Source organism: Trichechus manatus, unplaced genomic scaffold (genome assembly GCF_000243295.1).
Source record: "Trichechus manatus latirostris isolate Lorelei unplaced genomic scaffold, TriManLat1.0 scaffold00010, whole genome shotgun sequence".
Classification (NCBI taxonomy): Eukaryota; Metazoa; Chordata; class Mammalia; order Sirenia; family Trichechidae; genus Trichechus; species Trichechus manatus.
In genome coordinates, this window is record NW_004443946.1 from 32,414,425 (window position 1) to 32,442,362 (window position 27,938).

The 27,938-nt window shown below is 37.4% G+C and overlaps 1 protein-coding gene across 1 annotated transcript in view; it reads left to right on the forward strand.

The window, feature by feature from the left end:
- Positions 1-27,938, forward strand: part of NRXN3 (neurexin 3) — a 1,723,724-nt gene that overhangs the window by 1,267,375 nt on the left and 428,411 nt on the right. Inside the window, exon 21 of the mRNA XM_023726412.1 lies at positions 27,644-27,825. Coding sequence (XP_023582180.1) covers positions 27,644-27,825 — 182 coding nt within the window. The remainder of the gene's footprint in view (positions 1-27,643; positions 27,826-27,938) is intronic.

Below are 27,938 nucleotides of genomic sequence, written 5' to 3' on the forward strand. Positions count from 1 at the left end.
TCGATGGCAGTGAGTTTGGTTTTTTAAAATACATATGAACTTAGTAACCCTGGGCATTAAAAACAGAAAATAGTGCAATTCACTTCCAAATGACCAAGCCCAATGCCATATGATTACAGATCTGATTCCATGCAAACAATACTGATACAGGACCAGAGATGAAACCATTTTTTGTTTCCATTGAATTAAATAATTGTTTTAGAAAATCAAAAGCAAAAACTATATTTGACTTTCTACCTATGGTCTCTGGAGGCCCTACCAGTCAGGCATCATTTATATGTTTTATTTAAAGAAAGAAAGAAAGATTCAGTACAGAAGTTAAAAGATCCTTTCTAATTTAACTTTGTTTCTTAGGGCATTGTTTCCTCATTCTGTCCACGTATGTCAAAATTTTAAAATTATGGTCATTTCTATGCTGTCGTTTTATTTAATAGTTTATCTCACTTCTCTTAAAATATATGCACAACCTGTCTTAACTACATATGTGCAAACAGAGTATAACTCAGGAATCAATATATAAACACCACAGATTTAGCTTTTCAAGCCCATGTGGTTCTCTGCAAGTCCTTACCCTGGTTCAGGAATGATATATGCTGTTTTTATAAGATGAGAAAGTAGAGCAGCATAAATTGCACAAAACAAGTATAAAGCAGGGGGAAAGTTCACTGTTCCTTAGAGAAATGAGCTGTGCATTTACTGCTGAAAACAGACCTTTCAATAAATATTATTTAGGCGCCAGCCTAGCAGAGGAGTAAGGGTCATTGGGAAAGAAGTGATGGTTTTAGCCTCTGCCCTTTTTTGAAGCTTACATTCTGGATGCAAGAAAAAAATCAATAAAAACAAGCAGTTTGGTGTAACGATTAAGAGCCAAAGCTTAAAATTTAGGCAGAAATTGAATTGAATTCTAGTTTGGCCCCTTTTTAGCTGTATGACTTTGTGAAAGTCAGTTGCCCTGTATGCCTCAGTTTCATCTTTAAAGTAGAGATTCTAATATCAACCTGGAGTCCCTGGGTATGCAAACCATTTATACACTTGGCTGCTAACTGAAAGGTTTCAGTTTGAGTACACTGAGCAGTGCTGCAGAAGAAAGGCTTGGTGATCTGCTTCCAAAAAATCAGCCATTGAAAACCCTATGGAGCACAGGGCTACTCTCACAGACGGGGGTCACCATGAGTCAAAATGGACTTGAAGGCAACTGGTTTACTAGTTTAACATCTACCTAATAGTCTTATTGATATTGTTTGAAAAGTTGATGACAAGATGCATGAAAAGGTGTGCTTGGCAAGTAATATTTGCTGTTTAGTTGGTAGTTATTTATTTACTTATATTATTGATAAAAATGAAATGATTATTCTCTCCCTACCTCAGCGCACTTACTACAACTCATTTGCAATTTATATGTTTGCAATTTATTTCCTGATGCTTTGAAGAGCACCTAGATCATTTTAAAGCAGTGGCGTCCAGATTTTATAAACCTCTGTAACCCCAGACCTTAACTCAATGACCAACACATAAAAGATTCTTAATAAATATTTGCTATTATTTCAATCATTAAAAAAAAAAAAAAATCCAAAGCAAGGAGCCTGATATTAAAAGGGGTTTATTTTCAAAGATTTTTATTTTTTTAATTCTAGAAACCAGCATCATTTGTAGGCCTACTTATTATGAATATTTACGGTAATATATTTATTGGGTCAATTAGGCACCATATGGTATGCTGGCTTAGATGGTTCTAGCTCTTTATTAATAGGTATATGGGGCTCCGGGGTAATGGGTTGCTGGATCCATATGCTATCCCAGAGATAGATTTAGGGTATGGTGACCTTGCTATAGGATCAAGCAGCATAAGAAAATGAGCTGATGTGGAAGAAATGCTTAGATTAACCCAACAACTCTGATAATTGACCAATGTGGCAAGGTCTGTTCTATTCTAAAAATAATCAACAGTATGATCAGTATTGAATTAATGTCTTCATGTGTTACAAATTTCAAAATTTTTCTTGTTAGTAAAATCACCTTTTAAATACCCCCATGGTTTTGAATAAATAGCAAAGCTCTTTTAAAGACACTCCCCACACTTGAGAAACTAGCAAAGAGGAATGGCTCTTTCTATAATAGGTTCTTGGCCTGGGCTTCCATTCTCAACTCAGAAAATCCTGAGGGAAATACACAGCTGTCCAAATGAAATGCTGAAAGGATATCCCTGGACTAATAGGAAATCTTAGAGGAATATCAAAGCAAATCATATTGATGGAGACTGTGAATATTGACGATGGGAATACAGAAATCTTCAGCCAAAGCAAAGCTTGAAATGACCTGTTAAATAGTACTGTAGTTGGATGCAATTTTAAGGAAAACTGACCTCCTCTTCTAAATCCAGGATACATGTTTTTCAGCCCATGTACTACGAGTCCATTTGCTATAATTCTGTTTCATTTTCTCTCCCATCTTTTCTTCATGCTAGATGACTATAATCGGGGTCAGGGTTGGGGCCATAGAAGGCATGTAGTCAAGGGGATTGCAATGAGCAATACAGGGAATTCTAGATACTCCATTATTTGTTCCACCACTTTAAACATTCTTTATATAATGTCAAAGAACAAAGACAAAGGCAGAAGCAATAATACTAACGCTAATAAAAATAACCAATACTTGCAGAGCACTTACGATGGCCCAAACATTTTGCTCTGTGTTAACTTAGTTTGTCTAGTCTTCTTTGCCACCTTGTAAGCTAACACTACTAGCAGAGTCTTAGGAAATAGAGTAAAATTTGCCTTAATTTGGAGACACCAAACTTATCTACAATTCTTTAATAATGTCCATGAGGAGTTTGTGAATATGATTTTTCAGAAACACTAAAAGGTGAAATATTACCATCAGGGATCATAATGATAATGGTTTCACTGAACTGGATGCTGAATCTGTCACCTGGCTATTTCAGGCTCCTCCTGCCGCTAGGCCCGTTTTGGGGGTGGGGGGTGGACAGTGTTGCTATAACCTTGATTATTCAGAGAAAATAGAGTTGCTGCTACACAACACGGGCAGTATATTGTTGGCAACTGGGGAAGAGACTCAGCATGTTTATAGCGACTGAAGGAACATGCTTAAACCCTAATTATTTTTCATTTCATTCACAGAAAGTAAATTTTAGATTTTGTTCCCAACATCAGCTGAGAGAAAGGATACTAATTTGGGGTCCTGCACAAAGCCTCATTTACTGATTTTTCTGTTTTCTTTTGTCCAGTTATTTTAGTGCCCCGTAACCAATGTCTTACCATTTTACTTCTTCATCTTATTTTTCGGTAGATCATGGTAGGTGTGCAGGAATGCCCTTGACTTTGACTAGTTTCATTGATTAGTGTCAGCAGGCTGGCCCTGAAAGTTGAGTCCCTGCACTGCACCTTCCAGTGAAGTTTAGTGCTTGTGGCAACTCTCCCAGTGGGGAGAGAAAGGAGCAGGTGAGGCGAAACGCAGCAGCTGTGACTTGCTAGGATCAGCTGGCTTCTGTGTGCATAATTTCCACTTCAAAGAGTTCACAGACGGCTTGGTGATAGTCAGTTCATTACAGCCTGGGCTTGTCAGCTAGTCAAAGTTATCTTTTGGGACAGCTAAGGTGGATAATGGAAAACTGATTGTAAACTTATGACCTCAGAGCAGTAGAGACCCTCCAAGTTCACATCCTTTGACTTCCTCATTTTACCAATGATGAAATTATGAAATTGATTTGTTCAACTTCTTCACTCTGCAACAGTCATTGAGCTCCTATTATATGCTAGAAGAAGGATTAAAAGACACAAACTCATATGGGTTTGGAGGGTTGGAAAGTCTAACATTTGTTTGTTCTTTGCTATGTCCCGGCACCTAGATTTTAGTAGATCTGAATAAGTATTTACTGAAGGAATAGTAGGTGCTTACTAAATGTTAGCCAGAGGGCTGACTGGATGAAAAAGTTTTCCAGAGAAGGTGATCCTTGTACTGCATCTTTTGGGAGGAGAGGAAATTGGCAAAGGAGAAACATCAAAGAGAGACTGAGGAAATTAACCAGACAAGGTCAGCAGTTCGAATCCACCAGCCACTCCTTGGAAACCCTATGCGGTAATTCTACTCTGTTCTATAGGGTTGCTATGAGTTGAAATTGATGTGAAGACAACTGACTTGGACACTTGGATAGTCCAGCCAAGAGCAAAGACAGAACTAAAATACTGGCTAGTCTATAAGTCTTTCTGTTTGAACCAACGGGCTCACTTTTCAAAAGGAAATTTTCTAAAGCATCTAAAATTAATCCACAAAGACGAATTTCCTCATGATGTACTGCATGAGGAATCTCTTCAGGGCAAGAAAAATCCTGAACTATCTAGGATTCTTAAGAAACTCGTAGCTGTTTTCAGTTTTCAACATCAACTACTTCCTGTTATGAGATAAACAATTGGATTAACCCCCCTCCACTCACCCTACATCATCCTCTCTACTGCCAGAATTGTTTGCCTGTCGGCCTTAGAGAAATGAAAAAAATTAACATAAATGGAAATAGAGTGTGTTATAAAATAGTCATCCTGTTAACTCCATTATCCAAGGGTACTGGGTGCAGAAGAGAAGGAGGAGGAGGAAAAAAGGAGCTGTTCCCTCTGAGGGTTAAGAGCAGCCTCAGCTTCTTGAGATGAAGGAATGAAAATAAATCCTCTGCATTACTGAAGCATGTGAATTCCATGAAATAGTGAGGCCTGAATCAATACATTGCATTTACAGCAGAGAAAAAGAAAGAAAAGGATTTTCGGAGTTTATTTATCTAGCTCCTCTGAAAATTACCCATGTGAACTACCGAGTTGAGCATGTTGTTGCTGTTGAATTTGATTCTTCCACTGCCACACCGCTAGAGAGATTGCTACCCGCAAAGAGTCACATCCAAAAAGCAATGCCACTCCTTTGCCTTTTGAATCGTCCACTTTTGGAACTCTATTGGGAAAAGAAAATATTGTTAGATACTTCTGCTAGAGGATTCACAAACTAATAATAGTGATATCACTGCTTTGGATTTATGGTATTACCTTCCTTGGATAAGTTTTACATGTGTTTGTGTACCTTAATTAATCCCTCTAATAACATACTAAGTAGAGATAAGTCAGTATCACTCTTTCAATTTGAAAATGGAGCAAATGAAGATATACATATGACAGAGATTCTGAAAATAAGCATTGTTTTATGTGCCCCAGGATTAATAGGAATCGAAATAGCACTAGTGAAAATATGGTAGTGATCACCATAACCAAAACAAATCAACCAACCCGTTGCCGTCCAGTCGATTCCGATTTATAGTGACCCCATAGGGTCTCCAAGGATCGCCTGGTGGATTCTAACTGCCGACCTTTTGGTTAGCAGCTGAACTCTTAACCACTACACCACCAGGATTTCCCATAGTGTTAGCTTAAAGGGATATTGGAAAATCACTGCCTTTAGGAAAAGGTTTTCTTAAAGATGTATACATTTGTTAAAAAAATTGAGTATCTACTCTGTGCCTGGTATTGTCTGGGTAATTGGGTCTATGATTGTGAGCAAGACAGAGACCTATTTTCATCGACTTGTATTCCAGTGGGAGGAGATTAAAAAAAAAAGATGTGGTAAGTGCTAGGGAGAAAATAATACTAGCTATGGGGTAGAGAGTGACTATGGGATAGCGGAGGAGCTGCTACTTTGGTTTTGTGTCAGGGAAGACCTCTGAGGAGGTTACCTTTGGCATGGAACTTGATTGATAAGAAAGAGCCAGCCATGTAAAGATCTCGGGGAAAAGAATTGAGCAAAGGCAAAGGTCCCAAAGTGACAATGGTGCTTACCTGCTGGCAGAACAAAAGAAAGCCCCATGAGTAAAATATAGTGAGCAAAGGGGAATATGATTCCAGGTGAAGTGGGAGAAGTTGGCAAGGGCCAGATAATGGAGGGCCTTTGGGGCCATTTTAAGAAGTTTGATTTTATGCTAAGACAATTGGAATTGATTCAAGCATTGTAAGCAGGAGTATGGTAGGGACTGACTGACAGTGTGCAATGGAAGATAATCAGATCTATGTCCTTATTTTTAGGAACAGGCCTCCTTAAAGGCCAATTTATTGATTCAACAATATTAAATGAAAATTTACTTTGTGCCATGAAATGTTCTGGGGTTTTAGCAATGAGTAAGACAATGTTTCTGCCCTTATCAAGCTTACCTTCTAGTGAGGGGAGACAGACAGAAACTAATAATAACCATGAAGAAAATACAATGGGTTTATATGATGACAAGTGATGGGGTTGGGAGGTTGGAAATTTTGCAGGGTTAGAGACCTCTAGGGCTCCTTCATTAATTAGTTTCAGTTTTACATTGATTTTTTTTATCCCTAATGGTCGGGAAATTCTTCCTTGTTTTGCCTACTTTCATTTTTATCTATGGCTTTTCTTTCTGTTATCCACATGTACAACACGGCCTTTTTCTGAAAGCCTTATCTCAAGAAAACACTTCATCTCCTCAAATAGTAATTAATTTCCTTTTTTGCTTTCTTTTCTAGAGAGTCTCATTTCCTAAAATTTTCTGCATTTGTTCTATTTATCCGTCCCTTTCAGTATTTTTGTTGCTCCTCTTTGGCCACATAGAAGTATAGAAACTTGTCTTGGGAAAAAAGTTAGCTCAAGTATATTTTAGGCAGAATACAGCCAAGGAATTATTTTATGGTAATTGTAAGGTACACATTAATCCGTCTTCCCTGTTACCCGCTTCCCTGCCTCTTTCTTATCTTTTCTTCCTTCCTTTTTCCCTTCCTCGAAAATATTAGGTAAATACTTTCTCTCCTTTAAAATACTTTAAAGGACACTTCTTCATAATGAACTTTTATGTATAAGTATTTCTTTTCCTGTTAAGAAGCGGTGGGGTAATAAAAAGAAGATCCTTTTGAAGACCCTGTTAAAGAAAGATTTCTTAAGCTATGGCTTCCTTGTGGACTCCATTCCCTGGTGTTATCGCTGTCTCAAGATCAAGTTCCATTAAGAAAGAAAATCTGATGCATTGTAGAAATTAATAGTGAGGAATTGTTTCACCTGTCCACCAGGATTTGGAAGGACCATTTTTAGCCCACTGCCTCCCCGCCCTTCCCCTGGGGTTTTCATGATAAGAAGGAAGGAGTTGTGGTTGGCTGCTATTTCAGTGATCAAAGAAATATTTTTCAAAGGATGATTTTATTAATGGGATTTTCCTAGGAGACAGACTGTACACCAAAAATATCCTTGAGGATATAACCCTCAAGGAGGCTTCTGCCAAATGTGTTAAAGTATTTGTAGAAAAATTATGGCTTTATTGAATTTTCATGTTTCTCAAAATGACTCATGATTTTCTTACCAAAGAGGTAGCAACAATTTGCTGAAAAGGAAAATGACTTTTATTTTAAATGTTACTGTGGTGAAATATATGTACCCCAAACATGCCATTTTAAGCATTTTTAAATGTACAATTCAGTGATATTAATTATATCTACCATGTCGTACAACCATCACGGCTATTTATTTCCAAAAGTTTTTCATAAGCTCAAGCGTAAACTCAGTACACCTTAAATAATACCTTCCTAGTCCCTCCTCCCTTCAGTCATGGTGACCACTAATCTACTTTGTTATCTATGCATTTGCATATTCTAGATATTTTATATAAAGGAGATCATACAATATTTGTCCTTTTTTGGCTCATTTTCTCAGCATAATTTTTTCAAGGTTCATTCATGTCTAGCATATATCAGAACTTTATTTCTCTTTATGGCTGAATAAAATTCCATTGTATGAATATACCACAGTTTGTTTATCCATTCATCTTTTTGGCTACTGTGAGTAATGCTGTATGAACATTGGTGTGTAAGTATGTATTTGAGTCCCTGCTTTCAATTCTTTTAGGTATATGCCCAGCAGTTGCATTGTTGGGACATCTATGAGTCGGAATCAACTCAATGGCAATGGGCTTTTTTATGATAACTCTATGTTTAACTTTTTGAGGAACTGCCAAACTGTTTTCCACAGCAGCGGCACATTTTACATTCCCAATAGGAATGGATGAGGGCCCAATTTCTCCACATGCTTGCCAACACTTGTTATTTTCCATTTTTCTGATAAAAGATAACCTACAGGGTGTGTCGGTATCTCATTGTGGTTTTCATTTACATTTCCTTAATGATGTTGAACATCTTTTCATGTGCTTATTGGCCATTTATATATCTTCTTTGGAGAAATGTCTATTTAAGTCTTTTGCCCATTTTTTAAATTGAGATTTTTCTTTTTGTGGTCGAGTTGTAGGAGTTCTTTATATATTTTGCATATAAACCACTATTAGATATGTAGGAGCCCTGCTGACACAGTGGTTAAAGCACTTGGCTGCTAACTGAAAGATTGGCAGTTCGAACCCACCAGCTGCTTCCATAAAGATTTACAGCCTTGGAAACCCGATGGGGCCGTAGGAAACGACTCTATCGCGGTGGGTTTGTTTTTTGTTTGTTTTAATCAGGTATATGGTTCTCAAAGGAAAATAACTTTAAAACAATTAAATCAAGAAAAATAAGATGATTAATTTAGAATGAAACAGTTTGTTCTACCAGCACCCATTATTTCTGTTCTCATATATTCTTCTTTTGTTCAAGAGGTTTCTTTTGGAACAATCTAGAAAGGATCTGTAGGGTCATCTAAGGATCTTCTTATTCTGGGAAGACATCCTAAACAATGGATGTCCAGCCTCTACTGGAACACATCTGGTGATAATACATTTTTGGAAGTCATATTCTGTAATTAGATAGGGCTGGTAAGTAATTCCAGACCTTTTGAATGCTGATCTTGAATCCAGTAACAGTCACTCATCATTTCTAGTTCTTCCTTCAGATGCAGCATGGTCCGTGTTCTATACAACATCCTTTCAAGTATTTGAAGACGGCCACCATGCCCATCTTCCAAGGGCTCTGGCTTAATATCCTGAGCTCATTCGATTGTCTCTCATATAACAGGACTTCAGGGCCTCTCTCCATCGTGGTTACCTTCCTCTCAAATCTGATTTTCAATGTCCTACTTAAAATGTTATGAACAGAGTTACTTAGAAATCTATGCAGTCATCTCAGAGGTCAGACTATGACCTCTCTCAATGAAGTACTTCATATGAGACCCTATGTAATCTGCTCTCTGGTTACTTCTCCAACCACATTTTTTCCTACCATCCTCTACCTTGTGCCCTCCACTCCAGCCATACTGGTTTCCTTTCTATTCCTTAAGCAAGCACACTTCTCACTTTGATCCTTTGTCCTTATTCCCTCTGCCTTGAACACACCACCCTCATAAAGTCACATGATATCCTTCCTCTGGACTCAGGTCACTGTTGCTGTCACCTCAGAGGGATCTGCACTGATCATCCCATTTAAAATTGCCTTTTCCTAGGTTTACACACAAAAAGAAACAATCTTTGATGGTTACAAGGGAATGGAGGGGTGGGGGGAAAACTAAATAGACAATAGATAAGTGGTAACTATGGTGAAGGGTAAGACAGTACACAATACAGGGGAAGCCAGCACAACTCATACAAGGCAAGGTCATGGAAGCTCCATAGACACATCCAAACTCCCTGAGGGACAGAATTGCTGGGCAGAGGGATGTGGGGAACATAGTCTCGGGGAACATCTAGCTCAATTGGCATAACATAATTTATAAAGAAAATGTTCTACATTCTACCTTGCTGAGTAGCGTCTGGGGTCTCAAAAGCCTGCGAGCAGCCATCTCAGATACTCCACTGGTCTCACCCCTTTGGGAGCAAGGGAGAATGAAGAAAATCAAAGACAAAAGGGAAAGATTAGTCCAAAGGACTAACGGATGACAACTACCATGGCCTCCACCAGACTGAATCCAGTACAACTAGATGGTGCCTGGCTACCACCACTGACTGCTCTGACAGAGATCACAATAGAGGGTCCTGGACAGAGCTGAGAAAAATGTAGAACAAAATTCTAACTCACAAAAGAAGAATAGACTTACTGGCCTGACAGATACTGGAGAAACCCCGAGAGTATGGTCCCCAGACAGCCTTTTAGCTCAGTAATGAAGTCACTCCCAAGGTTCACCATTCAGCCAAAGATTAGACAGCCCCATAAAACAAAACGAGACTAACGGGGCACAGCAGTCCAGAGACAAGGACTAGAAGGCAGGAGAGGACAGGAAAGCTGGTAATAGGGAACCCAAGGGCAAGAAGAGACAGTGTTGACATGTCGTGGAGGTGTTAACGAATGTCATAAAACAATATGTGTATTAACTGTTTAATGAGAAACTATTTGTTCTGTAAACCTTCATCTAAAGTACAATAAAAAAAAAATTTTTTAAATAAAATTACTGTTTCCTGACTTTACTATCCCCTTTTCATGCTTTATTGGCACTTAAAACTCCTGGGCATTATACTTTATGTCTATGTGTTTGTTTATTGTCTACCATCAGTACTAGAATATCATCTGTTTTAAGTCAATTACTTTACCTGTTATATTCACTGATGTCTCTTCAGTACTCAGAATAGTGCCTAGCATATAAACTCAAAACCCACTGCTGTTGAGTTGATTCTGACTCACAGCGACCCCATAGGGTTTCCAAGGCTGTAAATCTCTATGAAAACAGACGTTATATCTTTCTCCCAGGGAGCCGCTGGTGGTTTCAAACTGCTGACCTTTTGGTTAACAGTTGATTGCTTTAACCACTGTGCCACCATGTAGAAAAAATGCTGTTGCTATTGAGTCAATTCTGACTCGTGATGATCTCATGTACAGAAATGTGCTCCATAAAATTTTCAATGGCTGATTTTTCAGGAATAGATAGCAGGGCCTTTCTTCCAAGGCATCTCTGTGTGGACTCAAACCTCAGCATTTTGATTTGTAGCTGAGCGCTTTAACCATTTGCACTACGCAAGGACTCCACTTAGCATGTGGGAGGAGCTAATAAATGTTTGAGAATCTATCAGTTAATTCACTATCCACAAGCTGATTATCTGTGGGCAGAGGATATAAAATAAGATTACATTATGAATTTAACAGGGCTTGTAGCCACACACTAAAGAATTCTCCAACACACAGTGAACCCAAACAACACTGGGGCCTTTACAGAGCAATATGTATGTGTGTGTATGTGTTTATACACATATATATATGTATGTGTGTATATGTATGGAATATATTCATATACACATACATATACATATATACACATATATATGTATCTGTATATGTGTATGGAATATATTCATATACATGCACACATACACACATATCCATATATAGCCTCTGACCAAATACTTGGACATGTGATTTGGAGACCTGTGTCCAAGCCCTCTAGATTATAGAACCTGGGGAATGACAAAAGTACGTGAAGTGAAGGCAAGTGAGCCAGCAGGACTGCACACTGCACATGAATTTCCAAGGATACAGTTGTTCTTGAACAATTGCAGTCAGTATATCAAAATAAGGGCTTTATTGAGTAGGGTAAAAGGAGTTGCTGGCGAGACTGTAAATTCTCCCCCAGAACAAATGATAACTGAGCCCCGGAGCCCTTTTATCCTGGGGGAGGGGACACAAATTCCCCAAAAGTATCTGTCTCCAGGAATTGCTCTGCATTCATCATGCCCGCCTCCTACATCATTCATGCCTGTCATGAGAGTCTAAAGAATTGGCAGTTCACAGTGAAGATGATTAAATAGCCATTATACTTGTCTTTTCTGCTGCACGGGACTTTTAAAGGCATCTCATTCAGATTATAGCATAATCCTTCCTCTCCCTTCTCATTTCTTGTCTTCATGGTCTCTGGCTTTAGAGGGAAGGTGCATTGTACATCGTCAGCATTGTACTTGTTGAGAGTGAGTGGATCTAGTAGACCAGCATTTCAGTCAGCTTATTCCCTCGTCATGGGGACCTCACGATCTGAAAAAAAGAAAAAATGCTACAAGACTCAAAGTAGATCCTTTTCCCAGGGAGTCTAGAAATTTGGGCTTCAATTTAGATTTTACAGTGATGGAGCTGTAACTTTTTCGGATGTTTTTACTTCTCTTTGCCTCCACTTCCTTGTGTGGTAAGGATAATGAATCAGAACAGGATTCTTTTATACATGACTTTTTATTTAATGTTTTCAAATGTGAGACTTCAGATCATTACACACCCAGGAAAGCATATACATGCAGAGTAAATACTGATGTAACAGAGTATAAAATAATGCAATCTTAAACTGTTGTCTTCTCTCCTGCAGCCATTTCTTGTCACATATTCTGAAACATACGTATTAATTTTCTCTCCTTCTTCTCTCTCTATCTCTAGCTGTCTGTCTTTTACATGCACACACACACATACACACACATACATACTGTTTCATTTTGATTCTTGCTACACAAACAGCAATGTTAAGTGAAGGAGTATAAGTGGGTAAGTTAAAATTAATCAGCAAACAAGCTTTTCTTAAGCACCACCTTTAGAGGCAGCAGAAAGAAAAAAGAAAGAGCCCTGGATTGCAGTAGAGAGAGGAGTTCCAGTCTGTCTCTGCTACTCATCAACCGTGACCCTGGGCAAATACTGTCTCTCCTCTGGGCCTCAGTATTTGCATAGGTAAATGAGGATATCAGACGGATGCTTTGGAATCCCTCTTCTAGCTCCTAAGCCACACGATTTGATTGTGCCCAGCATGGGATTCAGTCATCCTGGGGAACACGAAGAAGCATATGACACAATTTAATCACATTTGTGCAAATCCCTAACTACTGCTGGCAACAAGCTCAAATATAATAGAGGTGTGGAGTCTGTCGTGTTATCTTTGACCATGTAAGATTGATAATTGCTAAAATAACAGTGTGATCTATGACCGTGATTTTCATGTACTAAAAATATAATATGTCTTTGTACCCAAGTTGTTTGTGAACTTCTCCTGGAAGTGTATTACTTAAGGAGAAAAAAAAAGAAAAGAAAAAGGTTCTCTTTAAAGCAAAACTTTAGACATATTTAAAAGAATTGAGTTAAATAGGTAGGTAATGGAAATTGATCACCACTGGTTTTGACCAGAAAGAGGACCCCTTCAGAGAAAATGTGTTCACATCTTACTGAAGAAGTCATACTAGCTGTGTCCCCAAGTCACCAATTGCTTTAATGCAGGTAGACCCTTGAGCTTTAATTTGTCCCCTGGAAGGAATTTCTTTACTGCTTGTTAGCCAGGCTTTCTCTGAAAGTGGGAGGGCTGATTGAAATGCTAGTCTTGGCACTTTACATTCTGCTGCTCCAGCCATGTGAGTCTGATTCGTTCTTGCTGCTGGTTTAAGAGAGATTAAAAGAAGCAAAGCTGTTCTCTAAGTTTCTTGATTGGCACCGTGGCAGGCAGAGTCAGAGGAAATGGGGACAATGGGAAAAGGCATAAATCCTCGAGAGTAATGTGTACGTGATCTTTGGGAAGCGGACCCAGCATTCACGTGGAGGCTTCAAATACTAGGTCATTGCTTTGGAGAATCTTCCAGTGCCCAATAAAACCTGCCGCCTATATGACACAATGTGAGGCAAGAGCTGAAGCCGAGAGATAAGCACAGACAGGCTATATGGCTGAATAAAGAACTTTTGATTTCCTTTTCTTACTAGATGGACAAGTATCAAACCATTAAAAGAAAATACCCACATCCAAAAACAGCTTCCAATCCACGTGCACGTGGACTATGTCTGAATCTTCTCACATGACTGACTTAATCAGAAGAACTAATCTAGCAGGGAGAAGCACTATATTAATTTAAATATGGCAGGTGCTATCTAAGTTTATTGCAAGAGCTAAGGACCAATTATCTTGTATTTTACCATAAAATTGCATTTTCTAAAAAGGGACCGGTGTATCTGAATATATCCATCGTAAGTAATCTTCAAGCTTTGATGGAAGTGACTGATGTTTATTTGCAGCACGTTATATATCTGGACTGTTGAATCAATGCTAAAGTTATCATATTAGAACTAAGAAGAGGGCCTAGGAAATGAGTTTTATAGAACTACAGCATGACTTCATGGATAAAAGCAGAAGGCCAAGACCACGTGTAAGAAAGAAAGTTACTCCAAGGCCTGATGGGCTAGAGGGATATTTTATAAAGTAGGCATAATACAGTCATCTTCCACGGGGAGCAGGGTAGGAAGACTAACTATCATTAGGACCTGGAGAAGGGGCACACTTTCAAGAGAATAGGAGGTGCTGAGGGGACAAAGAGACTGAGCTGGAGGATGGCTTTGAAATATATTTAATTAAGCACAAGAGATGACAGCCATCAAACACTAAATCAAAAACAACAACAACAAGCAAACAAACCCATTGCCATCGAGGTGATTCCAACTCACCAACCCCATAGGACAGAGTAGAACTGCGTTTCCAAGGAGCAGCTGCGGACCTTTTGGTTAGCAGCCAGGCTCTTAACCCCTGTGCTACCAGAGCTCCAACACTAGGAAAAGGCAGTTGTCATACTAACAATAATAAAGGAAGAAAAATATAAGCTATAAGCTGAGGTTCTGAAGAGGATAAAATCATAAGAAAATCAGGAGCCTACAGGTTTAGAGGAAAGTTTTGAAAAGTAAACCGTAAGCCAGTTACCAAAATATTACATAATAATGCAATGACATATTTATCCACTGATAAGAGGGGAGGAATAAAGGTTTGTTGAATGAATAGTGAAAAATGACTCTGATAACTAAGAGTTAACTTTGATCCATTTTGATCTCTTATGTGTCTCTTGGCTATAGGCTATCTTTGTTTTAATAAGAGCAAGATCATTTGGCCTAGTTTTCCTAGAAATGTATTTTATTCAAAAGAATGAAAATAGTCTGTGTATTAAGCAGAGATTGTTATAATGTCAAATTCTCCCCTTAGTCATACCCACAAACAAAATAAACACCCTGAGGGCTCAACAGGAAAAGGGTGCTAAGTTAGAGCCCATCATCTCATGGAATGTTATGCAGCTGTTTAAAATGACGAATATCATGTAATAATATTAAGAGGTGTTCAAACACTATAATAGAAAAAGGACTCAAAATTAGGTAAGCACTACGATTATAACCGCGTGGAAAATATGTTTTTCTGTATTTGCAGAGGCCAGAGAAGTGCAAATTGCTGTATGTTCAGTGGGTGTCATTTGAACAAATCAATTTTCATAATTTTTAGGTCCTCCAAATGCCAAATAATATATATTTGGAAAATAGCTCAGCAGAGTTAGGGTACATTGTACGATGACGCATTAGCACATTCTCACACGGGGCTTAAAATCATGGCACTGGTCATTTACAGTCATGGAGCACCAACCAAGTCCTGGAGCTACTATCCAACAGACGATTAAAGTTCAATAAATCCAAACTGAAACTCATCACCTTCCCACTCTAAACTAGGCCTCCTTTTCTCTCCATAATTTTAGTTTCCCAAACTTGTAAACTCAGAATCAACCTCAACTTCTCTCTTTTCTTCCTCAGATATTAAATTGATCATCAGTTCTGTTTATTCTTCATGTTTCAGTACCCACTTCTTCCTCTCATTTTTCATGCTCACTGACCCAGTATCAACTCTCATCCCTCATGTCCTTACTGTCTGTAAGGAGGCTGTTGCAATTGGCATATGGATGCACTTTGCTCTCCTCCCATCTTCTAATTCTACCTAATTTGGTGATCTAATAAATTGTGTTAATAAATACCCTCATGCTGAAATACACTACTTCTCACCTTCTCAGAAGGGTGTATTTTTTTTTTAATACAAATTGAGTGTTCATTCAGAAAATTTTTATTAATACTCATACGTGAAATGAGCCTAAGGCTTGTTTGTTTATATTTTATCTTTATTAGGTATTGGTATTAAAATTGTATTGAATATAGAAAATGAATTGGGGATATTTCTAACCTTGCTTATCTTTTGTATAATTGGAATAACTTAAGAATTACCTTTCTTTTGAAAGTCAGATAAAATTTACCTGTAAAATCATCCAGGCCCTGGTATCTTTTAAGTATATAGATCTTGAATCAACAATGGTTTCTATGATCATTAGTCTATTTAGTTGTTTTTTTTTTTAACTTTTTCTTAGAAATTTTTGGCAAATTACATTTTTTTCCTAGAAATCATTCATTTATTCTGATCTTCAAATACATTGCTCTAAAATTGTACAAAGTACTCTTTTATATTTAAAAATATTTTCTACATCTATACTTGTATCTCCTTTACAGTTCCTAATGGTTTTTTTTTTTTTTTTTCCTCTCTTTAATTCTTCTTATTTCTGTTTTTTCAGGAACTTGTATATTTTCTTGAACATTTTAAAATATTTCTCTGGTTCCAAGTTAAAAAAAAAAAAAAAAATTGGTGAAGTGCTCTGATTGGCCCATCTTGGGTTAATCTCCCAGATCTTAGCCAAATCTTTGTAAAGAGCAAAACCTATTAAGGACTTTACAACTTTTATTCAAATCTCATAATTGGTATGTGAAAAATAGTAATTTCCATGAGAAGGGGCATAATGGTTTAAGATACAGAGGAAAGATGTGCTGGGAAGATAGAATAATTAATGTCTTGTACAGGTACAAAGACTGCGGAATCCCTTCACTGTGAGGTAAAAAAAAAAAAAAAAAAAAAAAAACCTGTTGCATTCGAGTCAATTCCAACTCATAGCGACCCTATATGGCAGAGTAGAACTGCCCCACAGGGTTTCCAAGGAGCAGATGGTGGATTCAAACTGCCAACCTTTTGGTTAGCAGCCGAGCTCTTAGCCACTGTGCTACCAGGGCTCCCACTTTGAGGTAGTCATCACAAAGTGGCACTACTAAACTATTTCTACAGCTCTGCATAGTGTACATTTAACTATTTTGATCCTTAGTACAACTCTTTGAGATGAGTAAGTAGGAGAGAAGTCATATCACTTTTTAGGTCAAGAAGAAGGAGCCCTGCTGGTACAATGGTTAAGCTCTCGGCTGCTAACCAAAAGGTTGGCAGTTTGAACCCACCAGTGGCTCCACAGGATAAAAGACCTGGAGATCTGCTCCCGTAAAAATAACAGCCTAGGAAACCCTATGGAGCAGTTCTGTGCTGTCATATAGGGTCCCTACAAGTCAGAATTGACTCGATGGCACACAACAATCATGGGGAAACTGAGGATCAGTAAAAAGAATAAATCATAATAGCTAAAGTTTCCTCTTCTTGCCTAACTCTGTTATGAGATCTCTGATTAATAGATATGTGTCTCATAGAATTAACTACCCTTTAACAATATTAGTCAAATTTTCCAGAAAAATCATATTTTATGTCTTAGAGTCACAAATACACCAGTGTCATCTGTTTATAGCCCATTTAAAGTCCATATAAATCAGGTGTTTAAATCAAAGCACTGGAAATAAGCAACTAGACTTCATCTGTATTATAGTACTTAGAAATATTCAGTATTTAGAAATCCCTTGATTGCTCTTATTAGAGATGACATTTCAAAGCCGTGGAATAAAAGGAGGAAAAAGAGACAGATGAATGAGCTCCGAATTTCCCCTTTCTTCTAACTGTGTGCCATGAGATGTCATTAGAAGGAATACATTTAGAAAAAAAAACAAAACAAAAAAAACTGCTGTAGAAAAGGCTGCTGGGTAATTATAAAATGGTCTTTCTTATTTTCTCTTTCATTCATTTATATTTCGCCTATAGACAAATGTATACATGGTCTTTACACTTGATTAATGCTCTGTAAGATAGAATGATAACGTTGCTATTAAATAATGTCACATCACTTGTCTACCGTATATTCCCGTTAGGCTAAATCTGAGATTGTATGCATTTATGTTTCTTTTACCAAAAGCTATTTGCAATATGATTTAGGCACTGAGGGGTAACAGAGAATGATTTGACTAAAAATGGGTAGGATGTTCTTATCTGAGCCTGTCACAAATTCACCAAAGACAAATCATTCAAATGTCATTGTGGTTAGGTTTTTTTTTTGTAAACTGGAAGCTGTATTCTATTCTGTCATAAGAGATGTTGTGAATCCTAATGGATGAGTATTTATAAAATATTTTCACACTGAGATGAAATGACAAAAACTGAGATGAATTAATGGGCATTGTAGTTTCTTATTCCTTTATTCCCATTTTATTCCATGTCTGAATGATAGTGTGAAGATGTGTAAGTATAGGTGAGCCAAGTTTCATTGATTAATTCAATAACATTATTTCCAGTGTTGATAGTGAGATAAATTAAACAATCCCTGGCCTCCATGAGCTCATGCTACAGAGAGTTCTGGATTTTCAATTTGTTTGATGATAAAAATTAATATTTGTTTGCTTATACCTGAATACTACACAATTTCCTAGTACTCATTTTATTTTGCTAAATAAGAAACTAGCTTGTTTAATAAGTTAAGTAGACTGTGGGGTAATCTACAAAATAAACTTCATTATAGAGTCCACACTGCAAAACTTAGAGCTTTTTGGCAGGTGGTGTAATTAATCAGGAGCAGTCTGACCTTGCTTTATACACCTTACAAGAGAATCACCTCGTATTAAACCACTATCATTTAAATAAGATAAAATGAGCACTCCTGTACTGCCACTTCCATTGTGAGTGAATTGGGTTCTCATCTTGTTTGCTGATTTTTATTCTGGCCCCGCTAGAAAGCCATTTTTCTCTTCTTTCCATCATCATTCCCTGTCTCCATCCAGATAAGCAGATAAAATCCATCACAGGTAAAGGCGCAAAATGAGGATTTAAGGAATACAATTTGGTACACTGATAAGAATGTCGATTGTGAAGTTAAATCTGAATTAAATTCCTGGTTCCAGCAGATATTAGGTAAAGGTCTTGAGCAAGTTATTTATTATTAAAAAAAAAAAAGAAAGAAAAAAAAGCCCGTTGCCGTCGAGTCGATTCTGACTCACGGTGACCCTATAGGACAGAGAAGAACTGCCCCATATGGTTTCCAAGAAGCGCCTGAGATAAAACAATATCTAACATAAAAGATATTTTTGAAAAAATTGAAATATTACACTCCATGCTATTATATATATTGGATGATTCATACATAAAAACTAGTGTGAGTATTAATATTAGAATCAGTATTGTTATGCAATGTCAAATAATTTATAAAAGGAACAAGTGTCCCAAAGGAAAAACAATACGCTTATGAAAATTTTTTAAGCAAGAGGGAATTTGAGTGTGGCCCTGAAAGCTTTGTTTTTAGATAAATTTCTAAAGCCTTGTCTGTCATTAGGTGCTGTCAAGTTGGTTCCAACTCATAGTGAACTCCTCACAATAGTTATTATGCGTGAGCATCGTTGCAGCCACTGTGTCAATCTATCTCGTGAAGGTCTTCCTCTTTTTCGCTGACCCTCTACCAAGCATGATGTCCTCTTCCAGGGTCTGGTCCCACCTGATAACATGTCAAAAGTATGTGAGACAAAGTCTCGCCATCCTCGCTTCTAAGGAACATTCTGGCTGTACTTCTTCCAAGCCTTGTATACTTTACCACTAATCACTCCTTTTTTTCTTTGTGGATGAATCATGGAATCTCATGAGTAAAAATAACTTGGTATGTTTTGAAAAAACTTCATTGCCCCAAAGACTCAGAAAGGGTCATACTGTGTTTGTCACTTTTCATTAATAGGTCCAGTAACTATGTGTCATTTTATTTCACTCAGAATTTCAGAAGGTAAAAGGTGTATGTGTGATATAAGACATCACAACAGTAAGGCATCTTGATAGTTGATATCAGATTTGGAAACAGCACAATTATTTGGTTCCTCTTCAAACTCCTTGTAAAATCCAAGATTATATTTTTTTCCAAAGGTCCAACCAAACATATTTTCAAGAACAGAGTTTGTATATAAACTACTATGTCCTTGAAGAATAGTTATCAAAGTTTTCTTCAACGGCATTTACTACCATCATTAAATAATGCTGAACATGTCTTTTATTCATGGGAAAAATTGAGTTAATGGGTAGGATTTTGTTTTATATTTTTCTCCCAGCAGTTCTTTACGGAGCCTTTTGCATTGGATATATTACGTTAAACCTTCACTCTGTGGAAGGTTTAAGTTCCAGTGCTACCCAGTACTTTTAATACTAAACCGAACCAGTATTGCTTCTGATGGGAAGTCTTTGAGTTGAGGCTTTTTTTCTGGAATACTGGTGATGTGCTCTACGACGCTGCCTCTGTAGATACCGAAACAAAAACCAATCTTGTTGCCATCGAGTCGATTCCAACTCATAGTGACACTATAGAACAGAGTAGAACTACCCCATGGGGTTTCCAAGGAACAGCTGGTGAATTCAAACTGCCAGTTTTTGGTTAGCATCCAAACTCTTACCATTCAGCCACAAGGCTCCTCTGTAGATACCAGTAGGTGATATGTTTTGGTATAATACCCATTTGGTTTTAATCATTATTTCTTCAGGAGCAAGGAAGAGCTTGCCTCACGTGGAGGGAACGCTAACTTTGCCTGACATTTATTTAACAAAACAAGGCTTGGCTCTCCCTGATGATATTCCTGACTCTTTATCAGTTTCTCGGTGTGCTGAGCAGTAACTCTGCTCATTTCTTTGCCGGAGAAAAAGGATGTTCTTAAGAATAGATTAAATTTCTCTCAGTGTTCAGTATCTTCAATTTTGTTTTATTTAAGGCTACTTTATCATTGGCTTTGGTGTTTATTTCAAAAAATTCAGAGTAGGCAAAATAGATTATACTAAACCATTCAGTAAATACATTGCTAGACTGTTTATAAAGTCTGTCACTTACCCCATACTCCCTAGTGGCTCCCTCGGTAAAGCAGTGGTCTTGTCATTCATAGTTTTTCATTTGTTATTTACTCTCTTCTCTTCCTTGGGGCACTCTTGGTCTCAAGGAGTTTCTTCAGAGAGGCTTTTATCCAAAGGGTCAGCAAGATAGCCTGATACAGGGAGAAGAGCAGGGCCAAGCAGGAGAAGGTCTGGTTCTACTTCCAACTCCAGCATTTTGCATCAGAACAAGTTGTTTAATCTTTTTGAGCCTCCTTTTATTTATTGTTATTAAAACAGGAATGAAAACATTAACACTTCAGTGAGTATTGAGGACGATGGGAGAGTTATCCAATGAGAGCCCCCAAGAATGTAATTTGAAAACTATTCAATGCTATGAAAATATAAACTCCTATTATTATCAAAATGAGGCATTGGTGGTTCAGTGGTAGAATTCTCACTATCCTTATGAGAGACAAGGATTTGAGTCCCAGCCAAAGCACCTCGTGTGCATCCATCACCTGTCAGTGGAGGCTTGCATGTTGCTATGATGCTGAACAAGTTTCAGTGAAATTTCCAGACTAATATGGATAAGGAAGAAGGCCTGGAGATCTACTTCTGAAAATTAGCCAATGAAAACCCTATGGATCATAACAGCCTGATCTACAACTGATCATGGGATGGCACAGGATCAGACAGCATTACATTTCATTGTTGATGGGGTCATCATGAGTTGGGAGCTGACTTGACAGCAGCTGTCTTAGTTATCTAGTGCTGCTGTAACAGAAATACCACAAGTGGATGGCTTTAACAAAGAAATTTATTCTCTCACAGTCTAGTAGGCTACAAGTCCAAATTCAGGAGGTCAGCTCCAGGGGAAGGCTTCTTTCTCTGTTAGCTCTAGAGGAAGGTCCTTGTCATCAATCTTCCCCTGGTCAAGGAGCTTCTCAGCACAGGGACCCCAGGTCCAAAGGACACGCTATTATCCTGGCTCTTGTTTCTTGGTGGTAGGAGGTCCCCATGTCTCTCTGCTCACTTATCTCTTTTATATCTCAAAAGAGATTGGCTCAAGACACAATCTGATGTTGTAGATTGAGTCCTGCCTCATTAACATGAGTGCCACTAATCCCATCTCATGAACATCATAGAGACAGGATTTACAACACATAGGGAAATCACATCAGGTGACAAAATGGTGGACAATCACGATACTGGGAATCATGGCCTAGCCAGGCTGACAGATATTTTGGGGGAACGTAATTCAGCCTATGACAGCAGCTAACAATAAGAACAACAATTATTGTCAAAAAATGAACATGATAAATTCTCAAAACACCTAGGGGTTGGAGATGTGAGGAACCATGGAATAAGCTAAGTAAAAGAAATTAGAAAACTGTGTTCTTCAGGCCATCAGTCATTATGAGATCCTTAAGCTTACAATCTCCCTTTGTCAGTTTCAAAGCCACAGGTATTTCCATTTTGGCTTTATTAGCTATATGGTAATTGATATGAATAAAGGATAATTTTAATTTGACAGCAATAACCATATCTACTGGTAGAATGTATTTTATGTCATTAATGAACAATTCCTTTTTCAAAAGGATTATCCGATTCATAGTAAAGAATGCAAATGTGGGAAAATTCAATGGAATAGTAATAAAATGGAATGATAGAGGTAGATGGACATATGAGTTGGTGTCATGAGATTTTATACTGAGCTTTTAGTCACTGTTCAAAGAGCACTCAACTAAGTCTGATTTTTTTTTTTTTTTAATCCTGGTTTATCTACTGTAAGGGTTACAGATTAAAAGTTATACCTATTTTATTATTTAATTTATTAATCTACCTGCTACACTCATCTATTATCTACATCTGTTTAACTCACTCAGACCTCTCTTGGGAGATGCTTCCAAAACTTGTTCCATTTTACCACCAGCAAAAAATATTTCAGGGAAAGCTTACTTACATATTACTTTCATCATGGCTTAAATTTATGTTTTCTTTTTTTAAAACCTAAATATACAAACATTATATTTTAATGCTTTTCTAGATGCCATTTCATTTATAATTATTTAATAGGGAAAATAATAAATGAATTTCAGATTAAAAAAACCCATTGCCGTTGAGTCGATTCTGACATAGAGACCCTATAGGACAGAGTAGAACTGCCTCATATGGTTTCCAAGGAGCGTCTGGTGGATTTGAACTGCCGAGCTTTTGGTTAGCAGTTGTAGCTCTTAACCACTACACCATCAGGGTTTCCAGTCCATTGTATTTTATAACTAAACTTCCCTTATTTTTCATACATACACATGCATGCACATGCACACATACACATAAATATTTTATTTTTATATCTTCAGTAAATTTTTAACAGAACCATGAGCCTATTTCTGTTGGTAATATCCTTAAAAAAGTAATGTGCTATTTGGATATGGAAATAGAAATAGAACCAGTATCACAAAAGTAGGACCATGGGGTTAATAAGTCAAAAGAACAACAATAATAATAACATTTAAAAAAAATTGTTCAGGTGGTCCTAAATAAGTAAAAGTTGAGTTGGCATAAACAAGTAAATTATAGTAAATTAGTAGTAAAATGCACCCAATGTTTAAGAATAGTCGATTGGAGAACTGAGTGAATTAGAAAAAATTCTGTTCTTCATTCTCCTTGAGAAATTGTAGATCATCCACTTAATCAGCTTTTTGTGAAATTACATCAAACTGCACCCCACTGGAATCTGTTCTGTCCATTTCTCATGCCAGATTACCTGCCTACACAAGCAAATAACACACACCAAATCACACATATACACACCAGCATGCCAGTCTCTGTCAATACCACCATCAGCCCTAGCACAGTAAATAGCCAGTTATGAAAACAAGCCAAACTCACCATTTGGTGCTTTCAAGACAGAAGAAGTTGAGGGTTAAAATAGTATGTCTTCTTGACTGTTTGAGGATGGGGTGTATCTACTTTAGCTTGATTAGTGGTAACAGTGTAGAGATTTTGTACTCAAAACACTGTGTTGGTTGGAACTCAGCAAAGCAACCTCAGCTTGTTGCAAACTTGCAAATCCCGCAGTGTTCAATGGCGAAAATGCCCACATTACATGTTTTACTTCAGTTGAACTGATCACTTTTTGCTAGCGAGCAGGAAATTTGCATGGTTCCAATTATTAATAAATGTAGTATGATCTTAGCACCAGCATACTGAGCACAGTGAGAAACTAACAATCACAATTACTAGGCTCAGAGGAGAGACCATGTGGTGTGATATTTCATGGCTTTAAAAATGAAAATGCTTCATGGATTAAGGATAGTTCTAATGGTTTTGGGGACATTCCCAAAAAATTAATTTACAGTTCACATTTTAAAATTAAAAAAAAAAATCTACAAAGCAAAATAACTCCATGTTCCCCCTGCAATTCTAATAATTTTACATTAAATTCAAGAAAAAGAAATATGTGTTCACCTTTAAGAACCAAGCAAGATAGCAAAATAACAGACACCAAAGGGAAAAAAAATAATAATAACAGGTTATTGCAGAAGAAAGTTGTATCTGTTAACTTCCTCTAAAGCCAACATTGGACTATGGGAGTATTCAGGATCTTAATTCACCATTACTAGCAAATTCAGTATCTAGACTAGATATGTTAATGTTTATTTTTACATAGCAGAATAAGCCACATGCTAAGTATTTTGTATGTTTTATGCCTTGATTACCTGTAAATTTACAATCGTGTAAGATAGTGGCATGCTGAGTTCAGAACAAGTGAAACAATAAAAATAATTTTTAAAATCAGATTTTATATCTATTTTATACTACTAACTTTGTCATCGTGTGTTTTTGTTTTTTGATGTAAAATGGAAGTCACTGTGACCTCCTGTAAGTAGTTGTATATGTAGCTTTAAAATTCTCTTCACTTTTATCTTGGAGCTCTGAGAAATACAGAACAGGGAAATGAGTGAAAAATGCAAGCAGAGTAGGTTTTAAAGTGATTTTACGATAAGAAGGCCAGCGTAGCTTTAGAAAACCATGCCAGATTTTTTGGGCTATGACTTGGTTTTCATTTGCTTTGGTTTTATAAGAAGATATGAAAAGAACTAAATACAGTCCTCATTGCAACATTGATACAGTTTATTGGTACAATTTATTGGGTAATTACGTTAACTTATTATTGACTTGTAGTGAAACAGACTTCTGTAGGCAAGAAGGTCAGGCTGGAGACATAAATATAGTGTCACTTATTTAAATCAGTATTTGAGGCTTTGTCTACAATTATACAAAGTGGTGTTAACAAATAGAATATCCTATAGAACTGTTGTGAAGACTGAAGTAATGAATTTGAAAAGGCTTTGCGAAATGTAAAATGCCATGCGCCAGTTGTCGCCCTTAACAATTTTTGACTCGTTCTTTTTGTAGTGACAAAATTATTTTCTGAGATAGTATGAATTGATCTCTGTAGAGGAGTTAACTATATATTTAGGATAAAATAGCATAATATTTTATAAATTGCCACAAAATGTCACAGCCTGATTTGCATTCTTACTGATCCTATACATTAATCACTGACTAACCTTCAGTTTTCCAAATAAAGAATAAAGGGAGCAGTCATGACATTTGTAATCATCCAAGGAAAGGGAATTATTTAAATTCATGACAGGTGGCTAGATATCAAGGGTAAATCATTATATCCACATTTCTAATTGTAAGAAGCTTTGAGGGTGTTTGTGGATAGTGAGGAGCAAACATTGGTTTGCCTATAGAATTCATCATAAACTTTCCATACCCCAATCCCAAACTCTGCAGATGAGTGTGGAGGAGTACATTGGCTTTCCAGGAACTATTTGCTAGAGGTTAGGAAATGCAGTATACAAACTGAGTTTATTGGACCAACTAGGATAGTGACCTTTCAAAGAGGACACATTAGATTTTTTTTTCCTACAAACATTTATATATACATTGTTATGTGGCCCTAATTGCTCTCCGCATACGGTGATAGCACACTCCTCCCTTTTCACCCCTTATTCCCCATGTCCATTCAACCAGCTCCTAACCCTCTCTGCCTTCCCATCTCACCTTTGGACAGAAGCTGCCCATTTAGGAGAACACATTCGGTTTTATAAGTCTCAGAATTTAGTGTGGCTTAGACTTAAAAAGGAATGGCATGTGACATATATTCCTAGTTCTAGCTTCACATCAGTTTACTTCATTATTTCTAAACAAGCTGCATAACTCATTTCTTCCATAACCCATTGCCATTGAGTTGATTCCGACTCATAGCGACTCTACAGGACAGAGTAGAACTGCCCCATAGAGTTTCCAAAGCGCTGCCAGTGGATTTGAACTGCTGACCTTTTGATTAGCAGCCATAGCTCTTAACCAGTGCTCCACCAGGGCTCCCATTCCTTCTCCAGTAAACATAATTCCACACAATATTCTCTGTAAACTAGCTCTGAGAATAAATGTGGTCAATGTTTGAGATTTTTAGTAGATGTTAAAGATATCTGAATGCTTGCAACAGTCATCTTTAATGTTGCTTTAAAATAGTTTCAAGGGTTGGAACATGTTCAGTGGGAAACATACAAGAAAATCTGGTGCCAAATGCTCTTTGAACTTTGAGATAAGTAACATATGAAAGTACTCACTATGAATAACATACATAAGACTATAGAGGCTACAATAGCATAGTCTATTCTGGCTACCAAATCTAAATGCTCTTTTCCGAAATTCAAATTGAAAAAAAAAAAAAAAAACTCTTCCTTAAAATACACTTTTGTAATTTAAAATATACAATTTTTAAAAAATTTTTCTCCCATTTGTTTTGTATTTCAAAATTAATGCATTCTTATTAACCCCTGGGTTTATACTGATAATTGTAAAAACGCAAGTGACTGATAAACCCACTAGTCATAATTGAAAATACTACTTGTCATATTCAAAATTAATTATACTGGGATTTTTTCTATGTTTCTTATAATTTCTTTTTGAAATTTAGTTTGGAAAAGCAGATGGAAACTATTATTTAATACCAGATAAACACCACCATTAGTGAAAAAAATCAGTCTTGTTTTTAAAAAACCCGGTGGTACGAACGGTTAACATATTCGGCTGCTAACCAAAAAGTGCGAGGTTCAAGTCCACCCAGAGATGCCTTGGAAGAAAGGCGTGGTGAGCTACTTCTAAAAAATCAGCCACTGAAAATCCTGTGGTGTACGGTTCTCCTCTGACACACGTGGGGTCATATAAGTCAAATTGACTTGAGGGCAACTGGTTTGTCTTTTCTTCTTTTTTTGTAATTCATTTTTGTCCCTTTTGTTTAGGACTATAGTAGTGAAATAAGCATATGCTTTACGTCATATAACTTGGTTTTCTCAGGCTACAGCTTTCTCTTCTATAGGGGGTGGTAGATGATACAGGCATAAAAGGAATGATGTCTATGGACTCCCACATTACCTGCAGTTATGGGAGACATCCCTAGAACTGTTCCTCCCTCTGCTGAACAAAATATGCCGATAGCTAAGAGATCGGGGGACTAGTTTTCTATCTCATGCCTGTCTTAGGTGAGATGGAAAATTAATTCTGCTACTGAGGAAGGCTGAAAGTTGTCACAATGTACAAAAGATCTCAGACACAGCATATCATTTGTCCTCTACCATTATGCAGCAGGAACCGACGATGTTCAGAATGTCTCTCCCTAACATCTGCTTTGTTATTAATTCATTTTTGCTTGCATCTTTAATTTGAGGAGACAGCCTCCTTCTGAGGCTATGGATGCCATCTCCTTAAGTAACTAAACTTTGTCACTTGGGGGACGTTTCTTCTCTGCAGCTGTAGTGTGCAGAGTCTCAGCCTTGTGCTTACAGCTGACAATCCTCAATACAGTGCCCTAATGTCCCCTCTCTCTGTTTTCCAGCTGGCGCTACATACATCTTTGGGAAAAGCGGAGGCCTCATCCTCTACACCTGGCCGGCCAATGACAGGCCGAGCACGCGCTCGGACCGCCTTGCTGTGGGCTTCAGCACCACTGTGAAGGATGGCATCTTGGTGCGAATTGACAGTGCCCCAGGCCTTGGCGACTTTCTCCAGCTTCACATAGTGAGTACCAGGCCTTGGCCTGCATTCTCTTGCCTTCCTGGTGGTCTGAATTAGTGAGCCAGATAAATGTAGCAGAACATTCTGGATAGGCACAGCAACTGTGTAAGTGCTTA